The 26,637-nt window shown below is 39.9% G+C and overlaps 1 protein-coding gene across 1 annotated transcript in view; it reads right to left on the bottom strand.

Moving 5' to 3' along the window:
• The window catches only part of LTBP1 (latent transforming growth factor beta binding protein 1), a 456,857-nt gene that overhangs the window by 17,275 nt on the left and 412,945 nt on the right, over window positions 1–26,637 (bottom strand). The window contains exons 27-31 of the mRNA XM_052648703.1: window positions 23,109–23,285; window positions 22,168–22,254; window positions 21,417–21,545; window positions 20,600–20,740; window positions 19,455–19,625 (exon numbers count right to left, since the gene is read on the bottom strand). Of these exons, the coding sequence (XP_052504663.1) occupies window positions 19,455–19,625; window positions 20,600–20,740; window positions 21,417–21,545; window positions 22,168–22,254; window positions 23,109–23,285 (705 nt within the window). The remainder of the gene's footprint in view (window positions 1–19,454; window positions 19,626–20,599; window positions 20,741–21,416; window positions 21,546–22,167; window positions 22,255–23,108; window positions 23,286–26,637) is intronic.

The raw sequence follows: 26,637 nt of genomic DNA, 5'->3' as shown, positions 1-26,637 counted from the left end.
AGGAAGGATAATATGACAGGACTCTGACGTATGCAATAATGCATGAAGAAGGGGCAGTGCCTAGACTCAGTCAGGAAGAGCTGGGGAAGGTTTTACCTTGGAGGTGAGTATCTACAGGAACTGGGTCAGCCAGGTGAAGAAGAGGAGGGATGGTACCTCAGAGTCCCAGGCATATAAAGTGGATAAGAAAGCCTCGGGAAAATGAAAAGACTATGTAAACACTGCCTGCTACAGACCTCTGCTAAAGGACAGTCAAAAAAAAAAAGGGTGGGGGGGAGTTAATGTGCACTATTATTTTAGCACTGGTGTGCCAGGTGCTATATACTTTTGCACACACTTTAGCCTTTATTTTTATTTTTATTTTTTTTGTCACACTGCATAGCATATAGGATCTCAGTTCCATGACCAGAGATTGAACCCATACCACTTGCAGCGGAAGCATGGAATCCTAACCATTGGACTGCCAGAGAAGCAGAATCACACACTTTTCCCTTTAAATCTCAGAATCTTATGCAATAACTGTAATTAGCTCCTTTGTTTCCAATAAAAAAGCTAAGGTTTACAGCAAAACTGTCCTAGCTTAGTTGAAGGATTTGACTCTTAGTCTGTCTGCAAAACCATGATCTTTCTGTTCCACAGCTGCCCTTCTGAAACCCTGAGAAGAAAATTATTAAATACATTCCTAAGACTGTAAGCATCAGGTGAGTACTCAGTTTGGTAATAAGCATCTGTGACTATAATTCCAGGGAGAGTAATAACCATGAATGCTGATGAGCTCAGCCCCACCAGAGTCAACTTTATCATTAGCAGGATTTATGTTTATTGAATTTGCTCGATTTATTAGGTGAAAGAGATCAAATTGCTTAATGTTCAATTAAACTGTACTTGTCGAGGACAGGGAAGTAATGAAGTCTAAAGTCTTGGCAGGGTTTGTATTCTGCGGGACTCCTGTGAATGTTAAGGCTCTAAGGAAACTCACAGGCCTTAGACCAATCAAGTTCTTCCACCCCCAACCTTCACCTAGTGCTGCGCCTTCCAAGTGGAGTCACTCTCAGCGTTTTCCATCACATTGCTGTTTATGTAGCCAGACTCTAACTGGAGACAGAGATTTGTTGGGTATGAATGTGAAAAAAATGGAGGTTCCGTTTAGAAATAATTTCTAAAACCTGGATCCAACATTTATAGACTTGTAATAGCATTAAATTATGCCACACATAAATACCTTAAAATAATGATTGATAACTTATGAATTTCTTATGAAGGCCTGCATGAAAGGTTTCCCCCATTTCTAAGTAAATAGGACTTTGGAAATAAAACACTAAATCTTGCATTGAGACAATCTCAAGAAATCTCAAGAAATATGAGCAATGACATAACTTCTAAAATTTGATAAGAGATAAGCCTGGACAATACAATCAACAGGCAAACGGGAGACAAGTTCAACATGCTAATTTTTCTAAGCTGATCTATTTCATATTTTTCCAACTGGAAGGACATATGAACCGTTTCATCTCCTCCTTCCTTATTAAGTACCACTCTGAAGTGACAATCTGAGAAGTCAACAATTAGGAAAAACAAACATTATATGGAAGGAATACATTTTTTCTATTTTTTTTCACATTAACCAAGTAAGAATTATTTTTAAAATTTGAGCTATGTGTCTGCTTAAGAATAAAGGGTAGAAACTTCCCTGGTGATCCAGTAGCTAAGTCTCCGCACTCCCAATGCAGGCGGCCCAGGTTCAATGCCTGGTCAGGGAACTACATCGCATGTGCTGCTCTAGGACTTAGAATGCCTCAACGAAGACTGCAGATCCCTTGTGTCCCAACTAAGACCCAGTGCAGCCAAAATAAATAACATATTTTTTAAAAAAGGGGAGGTTACACAGCATAGGGAATATACTAAATGCCACTGAATTATTCACTATAAAACACATCATGTGCATTTAACCCCAACTAAAAAAATAAGAAAAAAATTTTTTTCTTTAAAGTTCAGTATTCATCTAACTTTTCTACTTTAATTGGTAAAATGAGAAAAGAAGATTAGTTAATCTCTAAGGTCCTTTTCAGCTTACGTATTCTACAATTCTAAGCAGAAAATTTTTTCTATTAGACTGCAAAATAATGGGAAGACAATTATATAGGAGGCCATCCCCAAGACCATCTCCAAGAAAAAGAAAGGCAAAATGGTTGTCTGAGGAGACCTTACAAATAGCTACAAAAAGAAGAGAAGCTAAAGGCAAAGAAGAAAAGAAGAAGGCAAAGAAGAAAACTCTGCATACCCATTTGAATACAGAGTTCCAAAGAATAGCAAGGAGAAATAAGAAAGCCTTCCTCAGTGATCAATGCAAAGAAATAGAGGAAGACAACAGAATGGGAAAGACTAGAGATCTCTTCAAGAAAATTAGAGATGCCAAGGGAACATTTCATGCAAAGACGGGCTCGATAAAGGACAGAAATGGTCTGGACCTAGCAGAAGATATTAAGAAGAGGTGGCACGAGTACACAGAAAAACTATACAAAAAAGATCATCATGACCCAGATAACCATGATGGTGTGATCACTCACCTAAAGCCAGACATCCTGGAATGTGAAGTCAAGTGGGCCTTAGGAAGCATCATATCACTAAAAACAAAGCTAGTGGAGGTGATGGAATTCCAGTTGCACTATTTCAAATTGTAAAAGATGATGCTGTGAAAGTGTTGCGCTCAGTATGCCAGCAAATTTGGAACACTCAGCAGTGGCCACAGGACTGGAAAAGGTCAGTTTTCATTCCAATTCCAAAGAAACGCAATGCCGAAGAGTGCTCAAACTACCGCACAATTGCACTCATCTCACACGCTAGTAAAGTAATGCTCAAAATTCTCCAAGCCAGGCTTCAACAATACATGAACCATGAACTTCCTGATGTTCAAGCTGGTTTTAGAAAAGGTAGAGGAGCCAGAGATCAAATTGCCAAAATCCGTTGGATCATAGAAAAAGCAAGAGAATTCCAGAGAAAAATATCTATAAACATCTATTTCTGCTTTATTGAAGCCAAAACCTTTGACTGTGTGGATCACAACAAACTGTGGAAAATTCTGAAAGAGATGGGAATACCAGACCACCTGACCTACCTCCTGAGAAATCTGTATGCAGGTCAAGAAGCGACAATTAGAACCAGTAATGAAACAATGGACTGGTACCAAATCAGGAAAGGAGTACCTCAAGGCTGTGTATTGTCACCCTGCTTATTTAACTTATATGCAGAGTATATCATGTAAAATGCTGGGCTGGATGAAGCATAAGCAGGAATCAAGATTGCCAGGAGAAAGATCAATAACCTCAGATATGCAGATGACACCACCCTTATAGCAGAAAGCGATGAATAACTAAAGAGCCTCTTGAAAGTGAAAGAGGAGAGTGAAAAAGCTGGCTTAAAACTCAACATTCAGAAAACTAAGATCATGGCATCCAGACCCATTACTTCATGGTAAACAGATGGGGAAACAATAGAAATAATGACAGACTTTATTTTGGGGGGCTCCAAAAATCACTGCAGATGGTGATTGCAGCCATGAAATTAAAAGACACTTGCTCCTTGGAAGAAAAGCTATGACCAACCCAGACAGCGCACTGAAAAGCAGAGACATTACTTTGCTGACAAAGCGAACCTAGTCAAAGCTATGGGTTTTCCAGTAGTCATGTATGGATGTGAGAGGTGGACCATAAAGAAAGCTGAGCACTGAAAAATTGATGCGTTTGAATTGTGGTATTGGAGAAAACTCTTGAGAGTCCCTTGGACTGCAATTAGATCCAACCAGTCCATCCTAAAGGAAATCAGTCCTGAATATTCACTGGAAGGACTGATGCTGAAGCTGAAATTCCAATACTTTGGCCATCTGATGTGAAGAACTGACTCACTGGAATGAACAAGACTGAAGGCAGGAAGAGAAGGGGAAGACGGGATGACATGGTTGGATGGCATCACTGACTCAATGGACAGGAGTTTGAGCACGCTCTGGGAGCTGGTTATGGACAAGGAAGCCTGGCGTCCTGCAGTCCACGGAGTCACAAAGAGTCAGATACAAGCAACTGAACTGAGTTGAAATCTGTCTTTGAAACTTGTGGCTGTAATATGAGGTAATCACCACCAGAGGGCACTGCTGCCTGCATGTGGTGCTCACATGGGTGTTTCCAGATGACGACTGACAATCATGAAATTGATTGCACTGTCGGTAAACATGGACAGTCTAACCTCATTCATTTTCCTGCTGAGGAAACTGAGGTCCAGAGAAATGTAACAATATTCCAAAAGTCAAATCAGGATAAAATTTCAAAATATTAAGCTTTTTTAAAAATAAAACTAAATTATTAAATTCTAAGGGTAAAAATAATTGAGCTTTACGTTTTGGAACCGTTCGAAAGTCTCTTGATTAATATCCAGAAGTATAGATCTCAAGGTTATGAAATATATATATACTGCTGAATCATCATCTGAAGAACACTGTCTAGGTAACTAATGTAATGTGAAAGTACCCCTAGAGGAGCCTGGCGGGTTACACTCCACTGGGTTGAGAAGAATCGGACACTGAGCACACACACAAACATAGTAAGTGGAATAGATATGTATTTCACTTACTTACAGGAAACGCAATAAACCTGCAAATCAAAACTGAACTATTTTAAGCGCTGTAACTCTTGGCTTATAACTTGCTCTTATATTGCATTTATCTTCATCTGAAGCGACTCTTCTTACCTACCCCTCTGATTCAGAACCAGATACAGTCCCAGTAGCTCTTCCTTCTGTCCGTGACTTATTTGGCTACTATGGTGGGCACTGTAATTATGTTGTGAATGGTAACTTCTAGGGTTGAACAGTGTACAACCAGCGTAACTGTCCACAACAGCCACTGAGACCCAAAGCTCAGACAGAAGCATAAAGGAAAGCCTTCTTGTGCCCTCAAGCCTCCCCATGAGCTCATGTTTTGTAATTTCTTGCTTAAGACACTGGGTTACTGATGCTGAGCAAAACTATGATCATCCTAGTTTCTGCTCCTTGCAGATTTATGCCAACTCACTTCCTAAGCACTTCCTGATGCTTTCCTCCCAGTCAGTAAGAGGTACAGTCTGTCTGCATGAAGGGGGAGGAGACAGGCTTTCCCTTATCCTTCCTCTGCCAGGCATGCCTGCTCTGGTCATGAGCTGAGCACATAAAAGGCATGGGCAGCCCGTGGCTTTATTCCAGCCATAGTTGTCTTACAAGGTCAATTAGGAAAGGGTCAAAGTAAACACATCATTATTTGACTTCAAAACCTCAAACAAAGAATCGGGCTTTAAGCAGTTACATACAGTGATTGTTCTCATAGTCCCACTCAGCACAGTTCATTTTCTTACAATACCTTTCAACTACTAGTGAAGAGAGAGAAATGCTATCTGCAAAGTTTATTTAAAATAAATGAAAGTAAAGCTTTCACTAAAGAGCAAATCAACTCATTCAGGGTAACACCAAAAAGGTATTTCTAGAAAATTGAATGCCTATTCATTTTAACTGGCTAAAAATTTGATTTGAGATCAGTTAGACTGCTTGTTAATGAAAAATAAAAGTGTTGCTTTTTGTAATCAGATTTGGTTTGATCCCTGGGTCAGGAAGATCCCCTGGAGAACAGAATGGCTACCCACTCCAGTATTCTGGCCTGGAGAATTCCATGGACAGAGGAGCCTAGCAGGCTGCAGTCCATGGGGTTGCAAAGAGTCAGACACAACTGAGCGACTCACTTTCACTGTTCCTTTTATGTGCATGTCTTATTTTCTCTACTTTAGCTCTACATTATGAAGATCCTAATAGATCAGTGCAATTATATTCATAATGCAAGCTATCCTCCAGTCAGAATATTTTCAGTAACAAAGCATGGCCAAATACCTTCTTACCACTACAATGTAGTATATAGCTCTTAAGAAAATAAGCTTTGAATAAAATGGATACTTCAAAGTTCAAATCATACACAAACTAAAATTTCAGACGTGTTCTTATTATCAACTTTCCATCTGTCCATCAAATGCCCCCCGCATTTAACTGTCCTATATTGTTGAGGCCACTGAGACCACAGCTTCAGCCTGCTGGTCCTCCTCAGCTGGCGTCCGGAACCCCTGCTGACTCACTCCCGCTCCAGGGAACTGGGCTTGCAGTCCACTTCCAGGACACTCCTCCCAAGTTCATTCGCCAACAGTGTAGCAGGAAATGGAGTAATTTTTCCCCCTTTATAAGGGGTCCACCCCACCTCCACCTTTTAACTTTCCTTGCTCTGAGACAAACCCTGTTTCCTTTGCTAGTATCAACGACTGCGATGCGATCATAACCTGAATGTGACTTACTTGCTCATGGCGTTCTCTAATGCACCTGCCTAAGACAAAGTTGTTTCAAAAAACCCATATTTTGGCTTCATTTCTAGTGTTCTTCTCATGCACAGTCCCTATTTTTGTGCCTGGCCTTTGTGTCATTCATCCTGTTTATTCTCTCCCTTTCACAAGTCCAGTGTCTCTTTCCTGGTGGAGTGTTTACTGTCCCACCTCCTCCCTGCGCTTCTCCAGCATACATCTAGGGAAGAAGGAGGAACCACGCTTCGCTCCAAACTGAAAATAGAGGCCCTTGCTTAAGGATGTGTTTGTACAGGATGGTAATGGGAACTGCAGAAGGTCTACAAAAGGCAGATATTTTCTTTAGCTGGTTCTCAATCTTTTCTTCAATCCCAGTTGTGATGGCTAATGAAAGAAAGAAAGTGAAGTCGCTCAGTCCTGTCCAACTCTTTGTGACCCCATGGACTGCAGCCGACCAGGCTCCTCCGTCCATGGGATTTTCCAGGCAAGAGTCCTGGAGTGGGGTGCCATTTCCTTCTCCAGGGGATCTTGCCGACCCAGGGATCGAAGCCGGGTCTCCCACATTGTAGGCAGATGCTTTTACTGTCTGAGGCTAATATTACGTGTTAAATCAGCCAGGCCATGGAGTGCCTGGATGTCACTGTTCAAACATTATTTTGAGGTGTCCCTGGTGGCTCAGTCGTAAGGAACCCACCTGCTAATGCAGGAGGATGAAGGTTCAATCCCTGGTCGGGGAAGATCCCACATGCTGTGGGGCAGCTAAGCCCATGCTCCACAACAAGAGGAGCCACCACAATGAGAAGCCCGCACAGCCTAGCTAGAGAGTAACCCCCACGTGCCACAACTAGAGAAAAGGCCATGCAGCAATAAGATAAAAATAAATATTTTTTAAAAATCATGTTTTGGGGTGTTGCTGGAATGGGATCAACACTGACATTGGTGTGTTTGAGTAAAGCAAATTACCCTCCATAAAGTGGGTAGGCCTCTTTCAATGAGTTGATGGCTTAATTAAAACAGAAAGACTGGCCCTCCTCTGAGAAGAATTCCACTGCCCAACCACCTCTGCACTTTGGGCTCCTTCTACAAAACCAGCTCTTCCTGATGGCTTCTGACCTGGAACTTCAGCTCCCCTTGGGCCTCCACAGCATCAGGCCACTCTATAGATTTTGGATTTACCAGCTTCTATAATCACGCCAAAGAATGTTCAAACTACTACACAGTTGCACTCATTTCACATGCTAGCAAAGTAATGCTCAAAATTCTCTAAGCTAGGCTTCAGCAATACATGAACCATGAACTTCCAGATGTTGAAGCTGGATTTAGAAAAGGTAGAGGAACCAGAGATCAAATTGGCAACATCTGCTGCATCATAGAAAAAGCAAGAGAATTCCAGAAAAACATCTGCTTCATTGACTATGCTAAAGTCTTTGACTGTGTGGATCACAACAAACTGTGGGAAATTCTTCAAGAGATGGGAATACCAGACCACCTGACCTGCCTCCTGAGAAATCTGTATGCAGGTCAAGAAGCAACAGTTGGAACCAGACATAGTACAATGGACTGGTTCCAAATTGGGAAAGGAGTACATCAAGGATACATATAGTCACCCTGCTTATTTAACTTATATACAGAGTATATCATGCAAAATGCTGGGCAGGATGAAGCACAAGCAGTAATCAAGATTGCCAGGAGAAAGATCAATAACCTCAGATATGCAGATGACACCACCCTTATGGCAGAGAGTGAGGAACTAAAGAGCCTTTTGATGAAAGTGCAAGAGGAGAGTGAAAAAGTTGGCTTAAAGCTCAACATTCAGAAAACTAAGATCATGACATCTGGTCCCATCACTTCATGGTAAACAGATGGGGAAACAACAGAAACAGTGACATCAGTGGCTGATGGTGACTGCAGCCATGAAATTAAAAGACGCTTGCTCCTTGGAAGAAAAGCTATGACCAACCTAGACAGCGTATTAAAAAGTAGAGACATTACTTTGCAGACAAAGGTCCACAGAGTCAAAGCTATAGTTTTTCCAGTAGTCATGTATGGATGTGAGAGTTGGACCATAAAGAAAGCTGAGCACTGAATAACTGATGGTTTTGAACTGTGGTGTTGGAGAAGACTCTTGAGAGTCCCTTGGTCTGCAAGGAGATCAAATCAGTCAGTCCTAAAAGAAATCAGTCCTGAATATTCATTGGAAGGACTGATGCTGGAGCTCCAATAGTTTGGCCACCTGATGTGAAGAACTGACTCATTGGAAAAGACCCTTGATGCTGGGAAAGATTGAGGGCAGGAGGAGAAGGGGACAACAGAGGTTGAGACGGTTGGATGGCATCACTGACTCAAAGGACATGAGTTTGATCAAGCCCCAGGAGTTGGTGATGGAAGCCTGGCGTGCTGCAGTTCATGGGGTCGCAAAGAGTCAGACATGACTGAGTGACTGAATTGACTGACAATCATGTGAGCCAATTCCTTAAAAGGAATGAATTTAGCAGTCAGTCAGTCAATCTCAATCTCACTCTCTCCCATTGGTTCTGCTTTTCTGGAGAACCCAGACTACACCACCAAGCTGTCCTTATTGGGATAGGGGAAGTTTGTCATCTTTGCGGTAGGCAGTCTCAATAAGGTGAGCACATACCTTCAGCAGAAGGTACCTAATTCTTAACAGGAGTTTTAATCCCTGGGTTGGACTGATCCCTTGGAGAAGGGAAAGGCTACTCACTCCAGTATTCTGGCCTGGAGAATTCCATATACTACAGTCCATGGGGTCGCAAATAGTCAGACATGACTGAGCAACTTTCACTTCCACGTGTAGGTATAGAAAAGCTTTTATTAATGCTATCTTCTCTATTATTCCCTCGAAAGTCACTGCAGTGGAAGATATTGCTTATAAAAACAATGCACATTAGGAATACTCGGGATCCCCTGTTAACCTGGAAACCCAGAACGTGCCTTGTGTATCACGTACACGGCTACTTAGACTCAAACTGCGAATACACACATCTCATGTCCTGGTCTTAATTCTCTAATAACTGACAATCACTGTCATGAATTTTCCTTCCCAGCGTCCTCAGTTGCCCTAAGATGGTAACGCTGCCACGAAGATAATGACATACATTAAGTCTAGAATATTAATACTTTACCGTTAAGGTTTGAGAGTAAGGGTTTTTTTGTTGTTGTTGCTATTTAATATGTCTAGAATGTTTAAGAAAACCATATACTAGATAATCTGACAGGCCTATGACCTCAATTTGAAATATGCAGGATTTTTATGTTGCTTGAGAATTAACAGAACTCTATTAGGTCAGTAAACACTATCTAAATTCATTAGGGAATTCAATTTGTTGCATTTTAAGTTTGGTTTATTAGCTTTATAAGAGCTGCTTAAATACTTAAGAAGAAAATGCTTGTTAGGATTATAGGCTGCCCTTTCAGCTCTATAAAGTGCTTGAGAGAAAATCAAATACATAAAGTTTATACATTAGAGGCCAAAGTGTTAAGAGATTTAATTAACAAGAATTTTGATATAGAAATAACTCTCAAGGAAAGTTTAATCTGTTCCTTGAGATATATAAACATCACAAAATAAAAATGGATCTTACTTTATATAAAAATACTAGATTTATAAACAGAAGGACAAAATATTTAAGTCGAACTTAAAGTCTTAGGTAAGTCTAGATTTTAACGCTGATCAATTGAATATACTGAATTCCACTTTGCAGACTTCCCTGGTGGCCCAGTGGCTAGGACTCTGTGTTCCCAAGGCCGGGGTGGGGGGTGGGGGTGGGGGAGGTGGGTGTGGGGTTTGATCCCTGCTCAGGGAACTAGATCCTGCATGCTGCAACCAAGAGTTCCAATGCTGCAACTGAAGGGTGCACATGTCGCCAAGTTAAAAAAAAAAAAAAAAAGATCCCACGTGCCACAACTAAAAGATGAGGCCCAACAAAAACCTCAACCTTGACCAGTCTTTTCCAGGCCTCTCTCAGACATCCTAACCACACTGGCAGCTCAGGAGCCTCAAGGGACATAGAAGCAGCAGCAGCTTCTTTCGGAGGCTGCTGAGGTGTCTGGCTCTGTGTCAGTCCCCAAACGCACTCCTGCCCCCGCATCGTCTTTGACTCTTGCCTACTTTCAAAGAGATTTCTAGCACTGTATAGCAAGGTGACAATGGGGAATAATCTTTAGCTCAACTCACTTCCTGGAACAAGATTTGATTTATAATCATTGCTAACACCTGCAAAGCATTTCTTCCATGTCAAACATCTCACAATGCATGATCACATTTTTATCCCTCATTCAATCCTGAGGCAGATGTTGGACTGTTATTTTACAAAAACAAGGAAACTAATGTAAGGATCACATTAAGCACCAGGGTTCTATGTGCATAATTCACTACTAAATTTTATTTTGTATTAAGCCTTTCTAGTAAGAAAAGTATTTTCGCTCTTTTCAGGAAAGTAAGGAAAAGCCTTCTAAATAAATGTAAAGCATCTTCAAGAAGAAGCAATATAAATTGCTTATCTGCCATTCCATACCGTATTCAATTTAATCTAGTTCCATAGATACCAAGAATTTTGTCTCAAAAAAAGTGGACCACTTACTGCTGAGAGTATGTATACTCTATACACATAGAGTGTATACATACGGCAGCCACTCGATTGAGGAGATCTTTTGTCTGTTTCCAGTTTGATTTAAATTCTCCACTATAGTTTATTAACAGCTAAACTTTCTTTAATCATCATAAGCAGGATCTATGATCACAATGATAAATGCTCTCATACTTACAGAGTATTAATTACTGTAACCTCAAAAGAGTTCTCAACTTGGGATAAAGGAAACCGAAGTAACTCGTCCAGTGCAATTGACAGAAGCAGTGCCAAAAGCAGAACGAGATCCCTGGACTGCCCAAACCAAAGGCGGTGACTACGCACTGTGCCTCACTTGTAGGATGTTCCAAAGTTATTATTAACATTCTTTGGAAACATAGTTCTTGGAAAAGCCTTTAAACCGTGACTGCTGAAAGGCCTTTTGCAACCACTGCCCAATTACAATATTTTTTCAAGTTTAGTCCGTGAGTCAAATCCTTGTCTTCCTTCACACCTCCAAGGGTATTATGAAACTTGTTACACTAAGATCTTTGGGAACATGTAAGAGCCAGGCACGGATATGGAAGAAATCACTAGCTCGATTGTTCAAAGAGAGATTCCAGCTAACTTCACTCCTGCAAAACCATATAAAAAAAATTGGGGGTAGAGAAGTTATTAGGAAGTATGAAAAATAGTGTGGCATAGGAAATGATGGATTTATTAAAAAGGGATGTCACCTGTGCATTTAAATGAGCAATACTAAGGAATGAACTTCTAATTTAGCAATACAACATAACTTTGTCAGTTCTATAGAATTTTACACTTCCTGTAAATACAACTGTATATCTGTTCTAAAATTTATGGCCTAGGGTGTTCAAGCAAATAATGAAATGAGGGAATATGTAAATAATTTAACTGAAGCTGAAAACAGATAACTATAAATAATTTAGACTGCATTTCAGACATGGTTCTTAGTAACTGCACTCTGCATATAATAGTTCCCTAAACATGTTGAGTTTTTAAAAAGAAAGAATTAGACACAAATCCATATTAAAATCTACAGAATTCTCTATTGACAGAACTGATTTCAAATCTTTCTTATGCTGTAATGATTATATTTTTCTTCCTGGCCCTGAAGTGGTTGAGAGCATGGACGCTGATGCCTGGATGTGACTCCATCACTCCCAGGTATCTGACCATGGTGGGCAATGTAATAATCTGTATTCCTGCAACGAGAATTTTCAAATCAAATCTAACCTATATATCTGTATCTTTAAACAGCTCTCCAAGCAAAACAGAGGATCCATGCCTCTGCATTTCTATTAATAGCAGTTATTTTTCAAAGCCTTTGTCAATTTCTTTTGTGGTACTTCAGTTTCCTTGGAGATTTTTTTTAAACCCCACTGTCACCTTTCTATGCCTGACATGCATTAAGTTATTACTTCAGAGATGACACCACCCTTATAGCAGAAAATGAGGAGGAATTAAAGAGCCTTTTGATGAAGGTGAAAGAGGGCTTGGCTTGGGTTCCCAAATCATTGTGGACAGTGACTGCAGATATGAAATTAAGAGATGCTTGCTCCTTGGAAGAAAAGCAATGACAAACCTAGACAGTGTATTAAAAAGCAGAGACATTATTTTGCCTACAAAGATCCGTGTAGTCAAAGCTATGGTTTTTCCAGTAGTCATATAAGGAAGTAAGAGCTGGACAATAAAGAAGGCTGAGCACTAAAGAATTGATGCCTTTAAACTGTGGTGCTGGAGAAGATTCTTGAGTGTCCCTTGGACAGCAAGGAGATCAAACCAGTCAATCCTAAAGGAAATCAGTCCTGAATATTCACTGGAAGGACAGAAGCTGAAGCTACACATCTGATGCGAAGAACTGACTCACTGGAAAAGAGTCTGATGCTGGGCAAGATTGAAGGTGGAAGAAGGGGACAACAGAGAATGAGATGGTTGGATGGCATCATGTACTCAATTGACATGAGTTTGAGCAAACTCTGGGAGATGGTAAAGGACAGGGAAGCCTGGAGTGCTGCAGGCCATGAGGTCGCAGAGTCCAAAACGACTGAGTAAACAGTTAAAACACCGGTGGCGCAGTACACTGTATCAACCAATAGGTGGCGCTCTCTCAACACACTAAGTCTCCCCTCAAAATTTCTTAACTTCTAAATTTTAGATTGGACTTCTATCAAGACTTTATCAACTCTTTATGTTCAGTTTTCTCACAGTAAGTCTAATTATTTTAACAATTTCCTTAACAGAAGTCTAATTATTTTAACAAGATAACCACAGGCACTGGGATCTCTGACCACTTGAGATTCCAGTGTTCCAATGTGTGTCTCATTTTCTTTCATTTGCAGGTCAATTGGTTTTTATTTCCATAGGATAACAGCAACCTATATATAATGCACATTTTCTCAGAAAATTTCAGTTTATATTTTTAAGAGTAGCAGTAAATAAAAACATTAAAGGTTTATTTAGATAAGTGCTAGGCATCAATAGTTTAATTCACTGAGAATTACTGACTCATTTTAATCCATTAATTCATCATATCTATGTGCTTAACTCTGATACAGAGTCTAACTTGGCTAAGCTCACTGTCTGGCTCTAAAGCTCATAGATTTTCTCTCTTAGCACACAGCAGGGTGAGGAGATGGAAAAAAATCCCAGCTTTTTATTTTTCATTATCACTTTTATATTCTAAGTGATACGGTTTATCTGTGATGAGCTGTGAGACCTTCGGGCAGCAGGAACTGGAGTAACGCTAGGAGCACAGATTGTGGTTGAAAGCACGGATGCCAATGCCTGGATTTGAATCTGCCATCTCCTGGTATCTGACCACGGCAGTTAATATAATCTGTGCCTCAGTTCCTCTCTCCTCAAAAGGAAGTAATTATATACCTATCTCACAGGATGGCTGGGATAATTAAGTATCTTAATTGATGATAAGCATCCTGAACGTGCCTGGCATTGAGCAATACATGTAAGCTACCATCGTTTTTTATTGAGATGGAGACCCAGAAAAACCAAGCTATATAAAACTCATATGCCAACAAACTCCAGATGTCAGAGTTCATGACTTCCTTCTAGCATGACACTGAAAGTTTACAGAAAGATCGAACAATGGGCACCCTCTGTCGTTCATAACATGGATACAACGGTTCATCTTTCCTGACTCGGTTTTCCAAATAGCTCTTTCTCTTGGAGGCTGGCTGTGATAGCATGATAAGGAGTCCAGATGTGATGGTCCTCCCAAAGCAGTGCAGCACTTCCCTCCCCAGTCAAGACAAAAAAACCCAAAAAACATTTTAAGAACAGTCAGGATTAGAGGTTACTGAGAGGGGAAGGAGACAAAGAGGACCCCAGGGCAAGAATAAGAGAAATTCCAGAACTGAGGAAGGGGAGGCTGTCCGTACACAACCACTTCAGCAAACTCACCGTGGTGCCGCTCTCAGCCCTCTGAAACCTTTTCCTCAGGCCTGGTGTTTGGCCTCCCAGACTGGAGCTGAGACATAAAAGGGGACCCCAAGCAGCCCCAGAAATGCACTGAATGGTACAACAAGGCAAATCTCATGTAAAGGTACCCTGACACAACCCATCAACCTCCACTCCCTCCCTCTGCAGGTGGTACCAGTCTGCATATGGTACCAATCCACACATTGCCATCGAACTTCAGAGAACACTATTTAGGGAGCCACTCCCATCTCCCCTAACTACCAGAATCCTCAGATGCAGTTGCTGCCTTAGCAAGAATTAGTGCCCATGACCTATTGGACCAGAAGTGTGAAAGCCTGTTCTGGAGCCAAGGCTTTACTTTGCACTGCACTTTAATGCTCAAAGTTGATGACAAGCACTGCGATTTATTCCTTGAATTCCTCCAGCACTGTTTCCATCAGTAACTAATTGTTCCCTAAAGCAGTGCTGCACTCCTTGGGAAACTGGAAGGCTCAGTGACAGGCTGGGATTCACCCAGGGCTTTTATTAACGGATAGACAACGTGGTCCTTTCTCAACTATCATATATCCCTCAACAGCATCATTTAAAAGGTTCAGCAGCAGAACAAGCAAATCAGTTTTAAAATTCACACACTCTCTGCTTCCTCTCTGAAAAATTGATAACAGCATTAAAGGCAGTTTTAACAAAATCAAGTTGAATGCTGCAGGTGTCTCAAGAACCTTGCTAGTGTGGTCCAAGGACCAGTAGCAGCTGCATTGCCTTGGGACTTAAGAATGTAGAATCCTGGCCACCTCCCCTCCAGCTAGAAACTAGAATCTGTCTTTTTTAAAAATAAGACTGTCATGTAGTTGGCATGCCCATTAATGTGGATGAAGCAGTAGTCTGGAAGAGAAAGTTTTATATGAGGATATTATTTCTGCATTTGTCTATCCTTAATTCATGTCCAGATGCTATTAGGTAGTTGTGTACTTTATAAGAACATTATTATTTACTATATTTATTAGGGAGATCTTCAGTGTTACCGTTGTAATTGCTGTAGGCTGCCACAAACCCCACCCATCTGAGACAGCAAACTTAACTGAATGTTGAGACAAAGGGCTTGGAATATCACATAAAACTAGTTGAGAAAACAGCAGGGGGCTTGACAGGATTGACTTCAATTTTGAAGTAATTTCAACATTAGGTAAAATGCCATTAAACAGCATTGCATACTCAAAGAAATCATTTGTAAAGAGAGAATCAGTTGAGATGGGAAACTTCACTGTTGTATTTTTTTAAGAAATTGCCACAGTCACCCCCGTCTCCAGCAACCATCCCCTCATCAGTCAGTGATCATCAATATCAAGGCAAGACCCTCAACCAGCAAAAAGATAACTTGCTGAAGGCTTAGATGATGGTTAACATGTTCTAGCAATACAGTGTTCTTAATTAAGGCATGCACTTTTTTTAAAGTACACTTAATAGACATAAATACTTTACAATGTAAATTTAAGTTTTATGTGCTCTGGGAAACCAGAAAGTTCAGGTGACTTGCTTTATTGCAATGTTCGCTTTATTGTGGTGGTCTGGAACTGAATCCATAATATCTCCAAGATATGCCTATACAGACTGCCAACATCCACTGGATCATAGAAAAAGCAAGAGAAATCCAGAAAAACATCTACTTCTGATTTATTGACAACACCAAAGCCTTTGACTGTGTAGATCACAACAAACTGTGGAAAATTCTTCAAGAGATAGGAATACCAGACCACTTGACCTGCCTCCTAAGAAATTTGTATGCAGGTCAAGAAGCAACAGTTAGAACTGGACATGGAACAACAGACTGGTTCCAAACTGGGAAAGGAGTATGTCAGGGCTGTCACCTTGCTCATTTGTCACCCTGCTTATTTAACTTATATGCAGAGAACATCATAAGAAACGCTAGGCTGAATGAAGCACAAGCTGGAATCCAGATTGCCGGGAGAAGTATCAATAACCTCAGATACACAGATGACACCACCCTTATGGCAGAAAGTGAAGAGGAACCGAAGAGCCTCTTGATGAAACTGAAAGATAAGAGTGAAAAAAAGTTGGCTTAAAACTTAACATTCAAAAAACTAAGATCATGGCATCCGGTCCCATCACTTCATGGCAAATAGCTGGGAAAATAGTGGGAACAGTGACAGACTTTATTTTCCTAGGCTCCAAAATCACTGCAAACGGTGACTGCAGCCATGAAATAAAAGACGCTTGCTCCTTGCAAGAAAAGCTATGACCAACCTAAACAGTGTATTAAAAAGCAGAGACATTACTTTGCCAATAAAGGCCCATCTAGTCAAAACTGTGGTTTTTCCAGTAGTCATGTGTAGATGTGAGAGTTGGACTATAAGGAAAGTTGACCACCAAGGAATTGATGCTTCTGAACTGTGGTGCTGGAGAAGACTCTTGAGAGTCCCTTGGACTGCAAGGAGATCCAACCAGTCAATCCTAAAGGAAATCAGTCCTGACTATTCATTGGAAGGACTGATGCTGAAGCTGGAATTCCAATACTTTGGCCATGTGATGCAAAGAATTGACTCATTGGAAAAGACCCTGGTGCTGGAAAAGATTGAAGGCAGAATAAGAAGGGGACGACAGAGAATGAGATGGTTGGATGGCATCACCAACTTGATGGATATGCGTTTGAGCAAGCTCTGGGAGTTGGTGATGGACAGGGAAGCCTGGCATGTTGCAGTCTGTGGGGTCACAGAGTCGGACATGATTGAGCGACTGAACAGATGCCTGTACATACATAAAACAAAGCCTGCATATCCATTTAAAAGTTACCATCTTTCACCAGTTCTATGACACCCTAGATTGTAAAATACATCCTGATATAATAGACATTAAGATGTGAAAAAATAGCTTGTAGCCATTAATAGATGCCAGTTATACAATACCCCCAATTTCAGGGATGCTGAAGAGTAAACCAAAAAACAACATGGGCCTAAAATCAATGACACAGAATTCAGTTTTAAATATTCTCTTAAATATAAATGTATAATAACTAATACAAAACTTGAGAAATAATCGATACATAGAATTAAAGACTTGGATGATGAAAACACCAACTGTTAAGAGTGAACACCTTCAGAGGTACAAGCTATTAGGTATAAAATAAGTGATAAGCATATACTGTACAACATGGGGAATATCGCCAATTTTTCACAATAACTATAAACGGAGTATAACTTTTAAAAATTGCACATCATTATATTGTACACCTGTAACTTCTATGCTACATCAACACTATACTTCAATTTAAGAAAAAGAGTGAACATTTTCAAGGAGGAGTCAGTTGTGATGGGGTAGGTAGAAGGGGACGTAGCCTCTTAATTTTTTTGAAGTATATATATATATATATATTTTTTTTTTAAAGTAAACAATAAAAACACTTTCTAAGTAGAAAGAGCTGAGCTATCCAAGCATCATGAGAAGATGACTAAAGTCATGTATATTATATTCACTTCCTCAGATTTCATCTTCCTCTCTTTGTGGCATCTGCCAGGAACAGAGGCAACAGTGATGCTAATAATGTGCCACACTCCTGGTTATTCTGCCCCACCTAAATCCTCCTAGTTCTCACAACAACACAAGAGTGATGCCTTCACTTTATAAATGAGCTGCACTGGGTGAGGTTCTTTTAGCCCCGTTTATGCCGCTGCCATGGGCAGCTCTGAATTCCAGACCCAGGTTTTCTGGCCCCAGAACCCACCCTCTTTCCGTTTCTGGGCTGCTAGCATTACCATCTATATCTTTATGTGTTTGTTCTTCCCGCTCTGCTATTCCTTTTCCTTTTACAGCATTTCAAATTACTTGCTTTTTATGCTACCTTGGTTTTAAGTTATTTCCAAGCTAAAAAGCTAATTTATTAAATGATTGGAAAATTACATTCTAACTAAAAATTAGAGCATTTCCTCTTTCCAAGCAATTCTTTCCCTCTTTGCCATTCTGATAACTTGTTCATTATGAACTCCTGCACTTTAATTTATACCCACACAGTATTTTTCTGGCTTTAACAACCAATTCTATAGTCAAAGACAAAAATGCTATACCAAAGACTTTCAAGTGCTTTCCTTTAACAGGCAATAAGAAGCTGTAGTGGTAAGAAGAGATATAGGTGATCAGCACAGACCCCAACAGTCACCAAGCAGTCCAGCCTGGAGCCCTGAGTTGGTACCTTCAAGCCCTCCTCCCAGATGAAGAGAAGGGAGGAAACTGAGAGCTTCGCTGATCCCATTTTTTCCGTTTGACCCCAGGTTGAAAACTTGAAGGCCTTCGCCAGTGGCTCAGCAGCAAAGAATGCGCCTGCAATGCAGGAGCCACAGGAGACATGGGTTTGACCCTTGGAGCTGGAAGATGCCCTGGAAGAGGGCACAGCAACCCACTCCAGTATTCTTGCCTGGAGCAAGACAGAGGAGCCTGGCAGGCTACAGTCCATAGTTGCAAAGAGTCAGACAAAACTGGAGTGACTTGGCATGCACATACTACACCTTGAAAGTCAGGAAGATTTGTTCAAATACATTTCACTTACTTTATACTGTTTTCCTTCATGGTTCTAACCCTTCTGTGGAGACGGGGAACCCTTCTCTCCCACAAAAAGGTTGACATAAAAACTTGAGCTTTGACCTATGAAGAGTGTCTAGGCCCTGACACTTTTTGCTCTAAGCAGAAACTGTCAGAAGTGAGAAGGACTGTAGGAAAAAAAGAAATATCAGGAAATATAAATTCTCAAGACCTATGCCACCAACTGCTAAGATGCATTACATTTCTTTGGGTCATTTATCATTCTTTGGAGGGAAATAAAGTGAGGGTTTCAAAAATTAATGACAACGTCTGGATTGGAGGCAAACCATGAGTCAGATGTTATGTAATCTGCTCCCGTAATGTGTGTGCACACACATACCCCTCTGATGAAAGTAAGACATCAGGAGTGAAGGTATTTAAGTAAAAGAGAATTATCAGTTTCCAAAGGAGGTAAGAAGAACTGGTTTCCAAACACCTCCAGCAGAAGGACTTGGTAAGGGCTCACCTGAATCCTTCATGGGACAGAGGGCGCACTGCATGCCCCAGGCCTCTCCGTACAAACAGCAGCACTCCGTGTACGTCGTCTGCTTGCCGACAAGAGGCCGGCTACACACATACTCGTCACTCAGATGTTCCCAGCACAGATCTTGGTAGACATCGGTTTCTTCAATTTGTTCTGAAAGGGAAGACACGGTTCCATGACAATTACACTGCTATTCTGATTTCAGAGACACTGTGGTAGAAGCCAGCGAGTCTCAAAGTTTCCATCCTGATTTCTAAGCGTGACTTCCAAGTGCAAGTCTGAAGCCAGCCTGGTCTTTCCATGGATCAGACCTCTGTCATCTCCAACTGGGTGTCATTCCATCAGCTGAAATTCAACCTGCCCATCATGTTCCAATTAAATCCTTCTCTCTGTAGCTTCCACATTATGTAAAACCCTCCATGATCTTGCCTATACTTCATAATCCTGATGGGCTTCTTCTTCTTCCAATAGCTGATTTTTCACATTTACTCCTCTGTCAAATCCTACCTTTTCCTTCTACACAAAATTTTGGGGATTCAGCCTTTTTCATCCATTTCATCTGCCAAAGCCCTGAACGAGTGACATTTCATCCTAGGGTTCTTAATTCTAACCTTTCTACTTTTCAATAGCTTTCAACCAAAGCAGTCTCCTGAATGTGCTGATGCATTGATCAATTAAGTCAATTATTAGGAGCACATCACCTTCAGGCATGAACGGGGGCTCCTACCAATGGACTCCAGAGCCCTCCACCGCCGATGAATTCCACCCTCTGTTCTGCCCAGTCTCATCTGTGTCCTCTATTCAGTCAAGCAAACCTAATTATTTTCCCTTCAACTTACATCTTCCTCAGTTGCCTTTGAGGGTTAAGCTCTTCCTCAAGTATGGAAGGGCTCTGCCATCTGCTCAGTCACTCCTTGTCCTGGTGTCCATTAAGTCAGTATGTACAGGGTGTTAAATCTGCATATTGATGATACGACGCTTATTCTTTCTCTTAGCATCTCATTTTAATTTTTTCAAAATACCCAAGGAATCCGTTTTTCTATTTTCCGACAGCTCACATTTCAGTCAAAAGGAAAACCTTATGACATTTATTTGGACACAGACTTGCTTCTCACATCCAAACATACCATGTGATTCAGTTGGTCGGACACATCTTTTTTCCGAAGCATCCAGGACCATTGGGTGGGTACAGAAGCAGTTATAAGAGCCTTCTGTATTAATGCACTGGCCATCAATGCAACTGCTGGGGTCTTGACACTCGTCTATATCTTCAGAGAAAAAAATAAGTGAAAGAAAATCAGCAATCAGTTGCACCTCATACACTTAACCAAACTTAATACACCACTAAATTTAGTCCAGATTTCAAGGTCTGCCACATTTTAATTAGCTACACATCATCATCCAAAAGAGAACAGCTCTGACTATAAAAATGTTAAGCTGTATTGATTGGAAAAATAACATTTCCCTACAGCTGCTGACATTAAATAAGGAAAGAAAACATTTAAGAACAGGATATACTTAGAAATTTAAGATAAAATGCCTCTTTATGACAGTTTTAAAATTATTTCCTTCTGCTATGTTTTTCTGCATAGTATATATGGTTTTCTGCTTAGGCATTAAAGTTTGGGTCCGTATTTAAAAATGACTTTCAGTGTATGGTATGAGTGATGAAACAGGAGGCTCCCCAGACCAAAAGAACACTTCAGTTATACCAGTGACCTGAATTATAATTCCACACTGAATATTAACTCTTCAAAATCTATTCAAACAGTAGTTTGAAAAATTTTTATTTTCTTAAATATTGCTCAAGAAAAGGATTCATAAAACATTTACAGATCTTTTCAACATGAGATTTAGATTCTAATAAACTTTTTATACAAAACATTACTATTTTTTTCCCATCTGTTTTCACAGGACATCACAAAATATCCTCTTAAAACTTACCAAAGCACTGCAATTTGACAGGATCATAGTATGTTCCTTGCTTACAGTAGCATTCATAACCAGGCTGAGTGTTCATACAGAAGCCATTTTTGCAGATCTCCTGTCCAAAAAGTAGGCATTCATCTGCATCTATGGGGAAAAAGTGGTCATAATATCTCTATCATTGAGATGTTAAAGAGAGTGGTTAATAAGGAAATACTCATATGTGTAATTTAAATTTCACCAAAGTGAAAAATCTGGAATTTATTTTAGAATTACAGGCTAATAATATGAAATGTATAAAGCATATCGACTTTTGTTTTCTTCTTTTCCATTCTTTATCACTAATCTATGGCCATTAGTAAAAAAGGTCCTAGCAAAGTAGGATGCTTTCTAAAAAAGCAAAAATCTTTGCTTTGTTGATAACCATTAAAGGCCAACATAATGATCAAATCTATATTGGTCCTAATGTACAATTTTTAATATTGTCCTGGAATAAAAGAATAAATCTATTAAAGTACAGAATTTTGCATTAAGTACTTTTACATATGTTACCTTATTTTACCCTCATGACAGTCTTTGAAACATCATTTCAGAGATGGAAACTCAGAATCTTAAGCAAAGTCCCACCGTCATACAGTCTTACATGTTCTCCTTCCCAAGCCACACTTCTACCCAGAGACTACTGGGCAGAATTCGAACGGAAGCCATGCTTCTACTTGAATGTCAGATATGAACACTCATTGCAAATTAGTTTCTGCTTGAAACTGACCTTTGTAGTTTTCACCATCAACACCATAAGAAGATTCTTCCGAGGGGACAAAACCTTTCCCTCTAGGACACATTTCAGTGAATTCAGCTGATTTCAGAAGAGACAAGGAAAAAAAAAAAAGTTGAAAAAAAGAAAAAAAAACTTCCATGATTTTTTTCCCCCACGAGTATGTTTTACATTCAGTTTTGCTTTCTCAAATTCAGTAACTTAAAGGCAAACCTTGCCATCTAATTCAGACAAATAAATTCAGTACAATCTCTAAATTATAAAGTAGGTGCAAATAAACCTAATGACTTCATAAGTTTACTTATAATTAAAAAAATACTTGATAGTTCACTTTTTTATCCATGTTTTACTTATAAGTGCTATGGAGTTTTATGGCTTATTTTACCATTACTATGGTTTCCAGTATTTTATCTGGAGGAGGGCATGGCAACCCACTCCAATATTCTTGCCTGGAGAATCCCATGAACAGAGGAGCCTGGTGGGTGACAGTCCATAGGGTCGCAAAGAGTCAGACACGAATGAAGCGACCTGAGCACTAGTATTTTAAATTTCTAATAAGAATCCATCAAGGAAAACCTTGGCTTAAATATACAAGCTCTAATTAGGAACAACGCTGTGTCGGTGTTAGAAAAAGTCATTGCTTTTATATTAAAAATGGAATAAAACTGAATTATCTTTCTGACAAAATATCATATGGAATGTCACCATAACAGCATATTCTGTGATAAACAGAAGTTCAAGAATTTATATTGAGGCAGGACAGGGTTTGGTTTCTAGCCTTCTAGAAACCCACTAGAAGGTATCTTACCTCAATTTGACTACAGCAGGTACCAGTAGCTGTTAGCACTTTGAGGCTTCAATAACCCAAATGAGAACATTCCAAGACCCATGAACAGCAAATACCAGTGTAAACACGGCACTCAGCTGATTCTTACCAGTCCCCAGGACCGGGCAGGGGAAGATCTCACAGTTGTCTCCCCACCCAGCACCGGAGGTGCAGCAGCACTCCTGCTTGGTGACATTGGGAGCCAGCACGTTGTCACACAGACTGGCGTCGTTCAGATTATAGTAGCATTCTTTCTTTTCTTCTCTGGGTTGATCTACTTCTGAGTCTAAAGAGAAAGCAAAAAAGAGTGTTGACAGGATACATCAAATCTATCTGTATTGCAATGGAGTCAAAACACAATGGATGGATATGCCAATGGCACTTCATTTACAGAAGGCTGCTTTCTATTCTGTATCAGATTCTTCCACTTCAAGATAAAAATGCACTTGAATCCTGAATTTTCATGGATTTCTAACCCACCCCAACGTGTAAATCTGTCAAAATCATTTCCTTTGACGTTAACCAATTACTATATTCATGTGAATTTGGCTGTGAGTACAGTTTCTATATCTGCTTTCTTGCCAAACATAGGGCCATTCTTTACTGAGCTATAACACCTAATTAAATCAATGAACATTTTCCCTGACACTGAACCAGAGATGTGAGGCCACTCATAATATTTAACCCTTAGATAGTTATTGAGTTAACCGTGCTCCCCCAATCTTTCCTGAACAGTGCAAAGCAGAGGAAGGCAACCAGAAAAACACTGCAGTAACCTGAGTCTATAAAATAATCTAACTACTCAAACTGCTGCAACTGTATGACTTTGAATGAAACAGTGAGAGCCGGCTAAGCTTCAGGATAGCATTTCAAGCCCAGGTTCTAGTCCCAGCGCAAGTGTGTCCTAAAGAGTATCTATTCCAACAGAGTCCATTTAACTTTCTGTCTAAAAGACAAGGTGATATGATAGAACACAAATGATGAAGACCTCCAGTGAATTCCCTTGTGGTCTAGTGGTGAGGACTCTGTACTTTCATTGATGAGGGCACAGGTTCAACACCTGATTGGGGAACTAAGGTAAGATTCCACAAGCTGCACAGTTTGGCAAACAAACAAACAACTCCACCTAGTTTCAGACAATACTAATGACTTAATCCCATCAGACTTGAAATCTATGAGTAAGTTTGTACTTTTAAAAAACGATTTAAAAATCTATTATCAGGAAGTGCTATAGAGTTCAAATTACTGCCTCATCCAGTTAGAATTTATTAAGTTTTAGTTTTATGCTATGTCAAATAAAAAGTTGCTGTAATCAACACTGCTGGGAGAAATATCAATAACCTCAGATATGCAGATGACACCACCCTAATGGTAGAAAGTAAAGGAGAACTAAAGAGCCTTTTGATGAAGGTGAAGGAAGACAGTGAAAAAGCTGGCTTAAAACTCAACATTCAAAACACTTGAGATCATGGTACCCAATCCCATCATTTCATGGCAAATTGATGGGGAAAAAATGGAAACAGTGACAGATTTTATTTTGGGGGGCTCCAAATTCACTGCAGATGATGACTGAAGACATGAAATTAAAACACACTTGCTCCTTAGAAGAAAAGCTGTGACAAACCTAGACAGCGTATTAAAAAGCGGAGACATCATTTTGTTGACAAAGGTCCGTCTAGTCAAAGCTATGGTTTTTCCAGTAGTCAAGTGCGGATGTGAGAGTTGGGCCATAGAGAAGGCTGAGCCCTGAAGAATTGATGCTTTTGAACTGTGATGCTGAAGAAGACTCTTGAGAGTCCCTCAGGCAGCAAGATCAAACCAGTCAATCCTAAAGGAAATCAACGCTGAATATTCATTGGAAGGACTGATGCTGAAGCTCCAATATTTTGCCCACCTGATGCGAAGAGCCGACTCATTGGAAAAGACCCTGATGTTGGGAAAGATTGAGGGCAGGAGGAGAAGTGGGCAACAGAGGATGAGATGGTTGGATGGCATCACCGACTCAAAGGACATGAGTTTGACCAACTCCGAGAGATAGTGAAGGACAGGGAAACCTGGTGTGCTGCAATCCCTTGGGTCACAAAGAGTCAGACACGACTGAGCAACTCAACAATAACAATTGCCATCACAATTACTTAGGTTAATACTAATGAAATATTTTCATTAGAATTGCTATCTACAGATTCTTAACCGGAAGAAACTATAGGAACAAAGGCATAACACTTGCCAGTGAGGGTAAGACTTTAATCTCAATACCTACATTTTTTAAAAAGTTGATAGATCATTATACTATTAGGAAAGTTTAATGAGTTATTTTCATAACAGTTTCCTATATATTTATTTTGGCAGGGTCAAATTGATTGCAGAAACCTGATGAATATATCACATAACAAAGATGTCCTTGATGAGTAACTTCATAAAATTCTATCAGCAGAGTTACTACCCTTCCTTTTCCCTTATGGCAGTAAAAACAAGCAAAATAGCAAACAAAGCTTTGACGTGTATATTATTTCCAGAATGCAGAGTATCAGTGAGAATGTAAAGGATCCCTCTCACCCGTGACTCTGGCTAATTCTCAGGTTATTCTATGTTTGACAGAATTCAGCTTGGACTCTACTTTAAGTCTTAACAGCTGATATCATATTCAAACCTAGAATAAGTATCTAGCAAAAAACTGAAATGCTGATTCCTATGCAGTTTATGAAGTGGTTTTAAATCATTTCCTTGTATGTGAAATTGGATAAAACCTGTCACATCCCCTGTGTGTGTCAACTAGCTGTTCTAGAGGGCTGAGGACAGAGTGCTTTGCTGGATCTCAGGGAATGGATCACCACCACCATTCCATCCTCTTCAAGATGGGCCCCAGGCTCTCCCATTGAGTATCACTGGGGAAAATTAAGGGCATTTTTAATTAATATTAAATCAATCATGAGCCCTATAAAAATTTTATAAACTTTCTCCCAAGATGTGCAAATAAGTTGGCAGCCTATTACTATGAACAATTTCACTCATTATATTCAATTTGCTAAAAATGCAACTACTTATTAATGAATGAATGCCTTTAGAAATATAAATAACTCAGCAACAGAACTAGAGCTTTGCCAATCAAATTAACAGTCTGTTAAAAGAATGCTCAATTGAATAATTGTTTTTCTCTTTGTACGAAGTGGTGGTTTCTATGACAAGATGGAATATTGTACAGTAACACCTCAATGAAGCCTGCTGCATTCATAGGTAATTAGAGACCACAGGCTTCTGAGTCAAAAACTTCATATGCACTTAAACACTATTTCTACCATGTTCTTTACACTCACAGAAATAAAATTTCTTTTTTCTTTGGAAGGAAACTCTAAGGTGATTGCATAAGAGAAATAATCAATATCACTGTATTATTCAGGTTTTACATTGGTTATTACAAGTTCTGCTCTTATTTTCTTTCCAAGCAGTTTGAAAGTTCAGTGTTTACACAGCTGAAATTGAGGATTAGTCAGGCCCTCATCCGTGTTTGGAAAGAGATGCAAATTCCTTTAAAGAAAAAAAAAAAAAAACTGGTCCATAAAGGTCATTCTGTGAAAAGCTACACTTTCCCTATCTTCTTAACCTTTAAATAATTAACTTTCTAGAGCATTTTTCCACTG

This window comes from Budorcas taxicolor, chromosome 11 (genome assembly GCF_023091745.1).
Source record: "Budorcas taxicolor isolate Tak-1 chromosome 11, Takin1.1, whole genome shotgun sequence".
In the NCBI taxonomy this organism is placed as follows: domain Eukaryota; kingdom Metazoa; phylum Chordata; class Mammalia; order Artiodactyla; family Bovidae; genus Budorcas; species Budorcas taxicolor.
Note: the sequence above shows the minus strand (reverse complement) of the source record. Positions and strands in the feature narration are given on the sequence as shown.